Source organism: Clavelina lepadiformis, chromosome 3 (genome assembly GCF_947623445.1).
Source record: "Clavelina lepadiformis chromosome 3, kaClaLepa1.1, whole genome shotgun sequence".
In the NCBI taxonomy this organism is placed as follows: Eukaryota; Metazoa; Chordata; class Ascidiacea; order Aplousobranchia; family Clavelinidae; genus Clavelina; species Clavelina lepadiformis.
Window position 1 is genome coordinate 7107816 of NC_135242.1, and position 8841 is coordinate 7116656.

An 8841-nucleotide genomic window follows, 5' to 3' on the forward strand; every position below is an offset into this window, starting at 1 on the left:
TTGATGGACCGAAATTTTGCTTGTGATGTGTGGCAAAATAATAAATGCCATTTTAAGCAAAATTTGAACATGAGAGCGATAATTTTACAGTTTCTTTATGTCTCTTCCTAAGTATAAGTTAGTCTTAATTACGCTCCTGAATTGCAATCTTTAATATCATGTTAAACATAATGAAAAGTACTCTTTTAGGTTTAGAAAACGGACCTTTGTCCCCGGGAGCGAAAACCCCCAACAATTTCCTATCCTTTGTTATAATCGCTTTTCTGATTGGACTAACTCGGAAACATAGCTATGGGTGTGGTTCTCATGAAATCACGAAAAGGTTGTTGGATGTACAACTTTAAAACTATATTTTGGCATATACTGTAGGCCTAAATTTTGCATTTTCATGCTTGACGAATCACAGATTTGGATTTTACCGATCAACTTACTGCATAGAACAAATTCTTCTGTATTGCTGATCGTATATAGTTGCATGTGCTTGAGCCATTAATATAATCATATAGTATATACTATATACTATATATAGTCTATTATAATTAGCGTTTTAACATTTTGAAGTAAAGTTCAAAGCAATAAAACCGCTTTGCACAAAACAATTTACAATTTTTTATGTAAATTATATTTTACATCATATTGTGCTTTGCAAAGCATGAAAACATATTTTAACACAACAGTTTTTCCAAATATTTTTATGTCAAATTTTTGGTAATGTTGTCGTGGCATCATCTTATGTAAAAAGCAATATAGTTTATGCGTTTAAACTTGTTTAGTTTTAATCGAAATAAAAAGCTGGCAGTTCAAAATTAGAGCAGCAGCATGGTATGTTTGCTGGAAGTTGTTGCTGGAAGTTATTTCCACTTTAAAAAATCATTGGGTTAGACATAATTAAGATTTCGAAAGTAATCAAAAGCAATGGATTTCAGCATTGTTAGCCTTACGCTTTAGTTAGCACAAGAAAACAATGTTTAGTGAGTATAAAATTTCTTTCTAAAACTTTTGATTGTTTTTGCTTGTCTTTTTTCATTCTATCTGAGAACACTTATACCAGAAGTCGTGATATAAAATTCAGCTCAAGCACAAACTATAATAGCTATGTCATGGAGTTGTGACAAACATAAAATCTATAAACAGAATAATTTGCAGTTATAGGTTTAACAAAGCCCTTTTTAAGCAAAAAGTATATTGCTGATTTTTGTTTTATACACTTGCTACAGTTGTGGCCATAGATGCAAACTTTATTTTTGAGTTGCGTTTTCTATTTTCGGTTGTGAACATTAAAATATATAGTTACATTAAACAACGTGTGCATCATAACAAGCTTAGTAAAGCCTCTTTGAATAGATGACTTGTTTTATGTCAATAATAAAATAATATCATCATCAGATTAAGTTCAAAATTACCTGAATCATTTCATCAATGCAATAGGTGATTGTATTTGTTTCATATAGTTGACTAAATGCGTTGTTGATCTTATTCCATCCGATAATGCACTTATTTCAACATTTTTAATTTTACAGTATTCCTCTGTTGATTTTATTCCTGTGATGAATTTAATGTGGGCGCCCATTCGAAAATAATTTGCACTCAACAAATCAATGGATTAGAAACGATCAAGTTTTACAAAGCAACTGGAATCAATGAAGCGTAACAATGTTGATGTTACGCTTTTTAGCACGAGTGGGCAATATGCTTTGAGGAATTTTAAGGTGAAGCAAACACTTTTTATTATTCCTGTGATACTTTTTTTCTCTTTATGGCTGGAAACAATAACTATTAATTGTGATATAGAATTAAAGTTGATCACAAGCTATGGGTCGTTGTTGTGACAGGTTTACCAAAGTTTAAATAGCCTTTAACTGAAAACGTTTAAAAAATCTTTTAAAACGTATAAGATTTAATTGCGAAAAATCTATGATTTACTATAGTCGGGCTACCGTAAACGCAAACCTCATGTTCGGTTTTACTTTTGATTATTATCAACTGCCATTTCTTATTATCAACCATTTATTGCCAGTTCCTTTTGAATTTTGAAGGAATTATATAATACATAGCTTACTAAGCTTGCCTAAATACTTGTATAAGGAAAATTAATTTGAATATAATCTTAAAAAAATGATAGCAAGTGTTTGGGTTATAACTTTAGCGTGGTGATGTTGTTTGCGCACAAGTAGAAAAGAGTTTACATTCTTCTACCATTGCTTTTCTGTTTATAGGGGATATTCCGAAGTCATATACACCTTAGCTTATTCGTAATTGCTTCCTCATTTTGATCATTGTCGCGATCTTTTCCTTAGACTTTACTTGCGTGCTCAACAACTTTATGGATGAAAAAATTTTGGTGAGTTTAGCTCTTGAATTCGTGCAAATTGCCGCTTTCTGGTGAAATAAACTCCATTTTGTTGGTTATTTTATGTGTTTTTTTTTGGGCACATATAAGAAATGGTGTTGTTAGTATTGTTGCAAAGGAGGTACAAAGACCAAAACGACAGTCGGCCGAATTCTGCATTTGTCCATTACCACGAATGTTGATTAGCAGTGTTTCTCACTGCAGGGTTAAAATAAAAACGCATAAACATTTAACAGAAATATCAGAACGATTGTTAAATTTATGCCGCTTTTTTACGAAATGAATTGGACTGTCATTGGGAGTAATTGTGACAAATAGGAATACAACTCTAATTTCAAATCGAAACTTTTTATAATTCTTTTCTACATAATTTACAAAATTTCTACAAAATTTAAAGCCAATATCCGAAATCTTTTTTCTGTTTTCTGTATCATCATAGTTTCTGCGTCACAATTTTAGGTGATATACTTTAGTTTACTGTATTATCGTTGACTTCTCTATCCAGTCGCTTGAATAATACCTAGTTAAAAAACTTGTTATTATATTATTTTTTTATAAAATTTTTTGTACAATCAAACCTTGTGACAAGTTTTAAGCATGGCCATACAATTTTTTACCCGTCGCATTTGAAATGAACACAACAAACGACCGATTGCACAAGTAAGAAATGAATAAAAGAGAAAAAGTTTCTTTGACTTTGAGTTGACCTGATAGTAAAGTCACTGCAATTTCAACTCTCCGTTTGGTGCTTTATAGCAAAATTGTCTAGTGTTATTTCTTTAGGAAATTTCAAAGTTTTTTGTTCCTGTAATAGAGATATGATTCGCGATCTGCATATTTTAAGCGTCAATTGAACATTTGTGTCCCTTTTAATTATTACTTTTTTAAATTAAAAAGTTTTCGTTTTTACATTTTCATGTTTTTCTTAAAAAATTGAATGCAACAGATTGTACTACCACTATCACGTATCACCTACCACGTGATGGCCAAATCACTGACTACGTTTGGTACAGATCCTTCGTTTCTGGAATGCCCGAAGTAATTGTTTCAGCCTGGTTTGAAACGTCTGAGTTCAATGCTGACTTTTCGTCGTAAGTTAGTTACGCTGCCAATAACCAAGCCAACATATTACTCCTGAATTTTCGTTCAGCTACCCGGGTAAAAGCCTGGATGTATGGAAAGAAACACGTGTATGATGTGCCCAATCTCTCTGTTGTGAGTAAAGTACGTCTAGATACACCAACAAAGATTTCGTTTGTCTGTGAAATTTCATCAATTACAAAATGTATTTTTTACAGAAAAAAATAACCAAATAGCCTAATCGAAACATTATTTCAGTTTCATGCCTGTATGTGGTAGTCCGAAAAGACTAAACAAACCGGGATGTACATTAACACACGGAAAACAGCTACTTTGCCTTTGAAAGGATCTATTAATCAAGGGGGAAGCATGATATTTGACCAAGACCAAGATGTCGTCAACGTTGGAGACCTTGATCCCAAGCAGGCATTGAAGTTCGTATAGGTTTAATCACCATTTAAGCTATCCTTATTAGCTGAATGCTGTTGCCTTTGTTAGTGTTGTTGCTACGTACACCACGTTTTGTGATTTTCTTAACACTTAACAGTGGAAACATCACCAACCTCATGATATGGCTTCGTGTTGTATATGGCTTCGTGGCTTCGTGGCTTCGTATAATACTTTATCCATTGCCCAAACAAGCAAAAATGCCAAACAGACCGATGTTGGTGTACTTGCATATAAATTATTATCACAGGTTGGGCAAAATGTGATGTAAAACTTCAAAGTTATATAGCCACACAAAACATACTATATAATTTAGAACGAATGGCTCGTAACAACATCTATGCTCATCTTTGAGGAGGCTAAATCATTGTATAATATATATTGAAGAATAGATGTAGACAAGAGCGGTACTTGACAATGACGGCAACCATCAGTGTCACCAATATGTTTTAAAAAGATAGGCGGCACCTTATCAAAATAAAGCGTTTTGTCTAGCAAACATGGTGAATAAGCTGCAAACCTTTTTTGGATGACAAAAATGATTACCTTTATCTTGCGCTATCGTCGTTACCCATTACCGTTAATGTCATTACAGTCTATAAATAAAAGGGGAGTCCACGAAAAAAGATAACGTTTGTTTGTAAATATCCAGGCTTGTCCATGGGAAATGTCCCATGGGATGGGATGGGATGGAACAGCACGAATTGCAATTCCCATCCCAGGAATATGAGTACCAATGATAATAAATTGTCATAGATAGACAACTTTTCTGAACTTTAAAGTTAACAAAGTCAATAAATTTTGTCGTTTTGTATCTCTCTTTGTACATGTAGTCAATTCTAATAGACATTAGACTTAAAATTCCATAAATTTAATAACATTTATTGAATTGTATTTTGATGGGAATCCCATGGGATGAGATGGGATGGGACAGGCATGAATTGCTATGGGATAGGATGGGATGGGACAGAAAAAAATGTCCCATGGACAAGCCTGTAAATATCTGCTTGTCATCTTTAAACCGGGTTCGGTTCTTCGAATTAGCTTGTTCTAACAACATCCCTAAATACTTTCCTAGCTTTGTAAAACCGATTAAAACGATGTGAATTGTCATTAATTCAGTAAACGTGATTCATTTCGTACGAAAAATGCTGATTTTTGCAAAGTTTTTTTGACGATGCGCATTCTCGCGGTGAATATTCTGTTGGTATGAAAATAGTCTTAAATGTAAATTCAATTGAAGTTGTTAAAGAAGAACTGAAGTTACTTTATATCTATTTTTCAAAAACTATAAGAATACTCTGATTACGAAATTACATACAACATTTTTCTTCTACTTCTCTTCGTTTACAAGACAGTGCGCGACGCCCATTTCATGTTCCCGCGGTGGATCGGTATTCAAGCCCATATCGGATCAATGCAAAGTAGCTGTTGGAAGACTCGTTTCAGCAAACTTGTAGTGGACGTTTTTCTTATAAATTTACATTACTGGTTGGTTAACTGATTATAAGATGGGTTTATCATTTAACAAATGTTATCTGTATATGCGCTTTATGTGGCCTTAGTTCAAGAGAATCTAGATTCTAGACTACACTCTAGACTAGAGTCTAGACTTTTGTCAGAACTTGTTAGTCAGAGCTGATAAAATTGATAGGGCCTAAATAAATTTCAACATGTATAACTTCTGCAGTGTATAGTCGATATACAGCTGGCCTACAAAAATTAGCAAGAAGCAAAGTTAACTTCAACTGAATATACTTTGTTAATACAAAGGTTGAAGCTTGATAAGTGTTTTGGTAAATTACGTCCAAGCATAAAACATAAATGAAACTTCCGATGGCTTAATCAGTTCGATTAACAAGCATGAAAATGAAAGATTCTGTATCATTTAAACTTTTTTTCCTTGTGATATGCGTTTTAAAGCAGGACGATTTACATCAGTTAATGTTCCTAAACTATGCCGTATTTTTCCAACAAATATAAAATATAGTAACTTTATGACTTCAAACAGAACTCGTGATTTTGATTTTTTTAATTGTACCACGAGTGTGTATACGGTGTGTACACCGCACGAATTGTTTTTTCGTCATCTTAGTCAGATATATGCAGTTTACAGCAATCGTGAGCCAGAACACGACTCTGCAGATTAAAAAAAATTCTTCTGAAATCATAAACAAAAACTGCAAAAAGTGCTACAGCACATGCAGTAGGTGTTGCAAGTTGCAAAACTGTGAAAGTGCAAGGCCCGAACATTGCAAAAATTGTAAAAATTCTGTCACTATATCCAAGAAATTACAAGCGCTAAAAGATGTTATGACTTGAGTTGTGACAGACTGACAGTTTCACGGTAATTAGTCAGTATATTTAGGCGGAACGACAATATGCAGTATACTGACAGACTTCACGGTTTATTTCAATTTAAAACGTTTAAAAAACAATTATTTAAAAAGTTAATTTTAATTACCAAGTCTTAGTCGGAATTTTTAGCTGAATCATTCAAAAGCTTGGTATATAAAAATGCCTTTAAAAAACAAAAACCAATTTGTTTTTGTAATATCTGTCGTGACCTCTTTCCTTGTTGAAACAAGCTATGGTCAAACCTCAGATCCACAAGCGCAACATCTGGTTCCTGTATGTGCCTATGTGCCAGAAGCAATGCAACGTGGACATAGCAATGCAGGTAAAAGTAATTTTACTTTTTTTGAGGCAACCAAACCATGTTTCGAAACGATTTTACTTAAATGCACTTGTGCAATAAAAACTCAAAAACAATTTACTTTTAGGATGTTACAATAAGCATTTAGCTTTGTAATTATTGCTTGAGTTATTTAAGTGGATGACTAGCAGACAAACCTTTTGCACAATATTTTATCATTTTTTATTCTGAATTTTAGGTTTCTACCGCGGTGTGAAAGGCGATCCTGGGATTGTTGGTAAACAAGGTCCCAAAGGTGAAAAGGGGGTTCCCGGAGAAATGTGGAATGTCGGTGGTGAGTTATATTACACAATCTTTAACAAATCATTACTTGCAACTTATTGCTTTTGAGTAATCATTTAAACTCCAGTAAAACTATTCAATTACATGCTATGCATAATTCTTTGTAAATAATTTTGACCAGGCTGTCCAACTATTACGTATCACTTTCCACGTGATAACCAAATCACTGACTATGTTTGGTATCGATCCTATGTTCCACGAATGACAGAAGCCACTGCTTGTGCTTGGCTTGAAACATCTGAATATAATCATCATGCTACGTGGATTAGCTACACTACCTCGAATCGTGACAATGAGTTTTTTATTGCGTTTATAAATCCAACTACTGTACGCTTGGCTATAGCCGGCAAGGGGCACGATTTCACGGTGCCACAGTTAACATCTGAAACCAAGGTAAAGGTGAATTTTCCCGTTGGATGTATCATCTCTGTGATATTTAACTTTGAAGCAGAAAAAATGTGGACTTTTTCATAGTCTGGGCACATGTATTATGGTTATCATCAACTCCAGAAACTATACTGGATAAATTTGTTTACAAACTTCATCTCATAATGTTGATTTTAGATGCATTTTTGTGTCTGGTTTTCTTCCAAACGTCGCCAAGTTGGAATTTCAATCAATGCCAAATCAGTTTCGGTTTTATCTTACACAGGGGAGATTATGAATGGAGGAGCTTCAATGCTTCTTGCTCAAGAGCAAGATAGTGTGAATGCTGGAAGTTTAGACGCAAGCCAAGCTTTCCAGTAGGTCTATATAAATGCAATTGCAAACGTTGTCAAGTTTAATTTGAAGTACATTCCGGTTTGTTGAATAAACTCCTTCATACTTTGTTGTCACAGAAGCAAAAATTATTTTATTTTCAGCGGCAACATCACAAACCCAATGATGTGGCCTCGTGTGTTGAGTGAAGACGAGATTAGCAATCTTGTTCACAGATGTGAGTGTCCGGTCGACCATGCGATTACATTCACCCTTGATCGAGCTGAGCTATATGGAAGTGCTACTTACAGCATTCCTGATGTTTGTCCAATTATTTAACGAACACTTGCGATACCTATATCCAATACACCGAACATGATTATGATACCACATAAAATGTGATTTTCAGACTGCTTTGTATATACTAGTATAATCCATGCATTTTTGTGTTGTTTTGCGGGGACATTTAATTGTATAAAGGCTAGCTTAATAGACAGTATTATTTTAAATTACTTTGCGGTTAAGAATGTGTTGAGTCTATATAATAGCAATTATCAGCAAGCCAACTAAAGAAGACAACAAAATTATCAAGCTATTTGCTAAAACGTTTCTGTGTATAGTTGTATTTCTTTCACGTAGCTCGAGTAACTGTGTCTGTGCTTGACTTCGTTTAAGTATTTACCCATGTACATCTTTGTGAAAAAATGGTTTGCATACAGGTAAATAAATGTCATTATTAGCCGGAAAACATCTTCGTTTGTAACTGACATTTACAGAATCTTTGCCTTTCGATAAAAATCTTTTTTCAATTTTATCGACTTGTTCAAATGCCACTAAATAAAAGGACATTGTAAATTGGGAAAGAGGATGACTTCATATAGGGTTATGTTGACCATGGTGTGTTTGTCTTCCAACGGCGCCAAATCAAAATAAATAAAGTTAAAAGTAAATGTCGGCGGACTGATATTACAGAACGTTAAGCAGAACAATTTGATCGCGTGCAAACGAGTTAATCCATTCGCAAATATCACCGATTGATGCCCAAACGTTTCACATTCGGTTGGAAAATTGCTGGAAAGCTCTTTCAAGCCATCGATATCAATCTAGCACGTGGACAAGACTAGAAACAAATATCGTGGAATATACGTCCATCGCATTGTTATTATGTCAAATCGATCAGAGGTTTTAGAAAGGTGTCACATTACACAATCCATTGAGCAGGTGTAACTGATACTATTGGTATCAACAAAGAGAACAAAGAAATTTT

General features: G+C 34.0%; 1 protein-coding gene across 1 annotated transcript; it reads left to right on the plus strand.

The window, feature by feature from the left end:
- Positions 1 to 6321: 6321 nt before the first annotated feature.
- Positions 6322 to 8437, plus strand: LOC143449382 (C-reactive protein-like). The gene is made up of 5 exons (XM_076949560.1): positions 6322 to 6557; positions 6772 to 6867; positions 6997 to 7268; positions 7440 to 7618; positions 7739 to 8437. Exons 1-5 carry the CDS (start codon positions 6395 to 6397, stop codon positions 7911 to 7913), a joined length of 885 nt encoding a protein of 294 aa, XP_076805675.1. The 5' UTR covers positions 6322 to 6394; the 3' UTR covers positions 7914 to 8437.
- The last annotated feature ends 404 nt before the right edge of the window (positions 8438 to 8841 follow it).

Coding starts and splice junctions, on each gene's coding strand:
- LOC143449382 (XM_076949560.1), top strand. CDS start 6,395: ATGCCTTTAAAAAACAAAAACCAATTTGTTTTTGTAATATCTGTCGTG. Junction 6,868..6,996: donor AGAAATGTGGAATGTCGGTG/GTGAGTTATATT, acceptor AATTTTGACCAG/GCTGTCCAACTATTACGTAT. Junction 7,269..7,439: donor AGTTAACATCTGAAACCAAG/GTAAAGGTGAAT, acceptor TGTTGATTTTAG/ATGCATTTTTGTGTCTGGTT.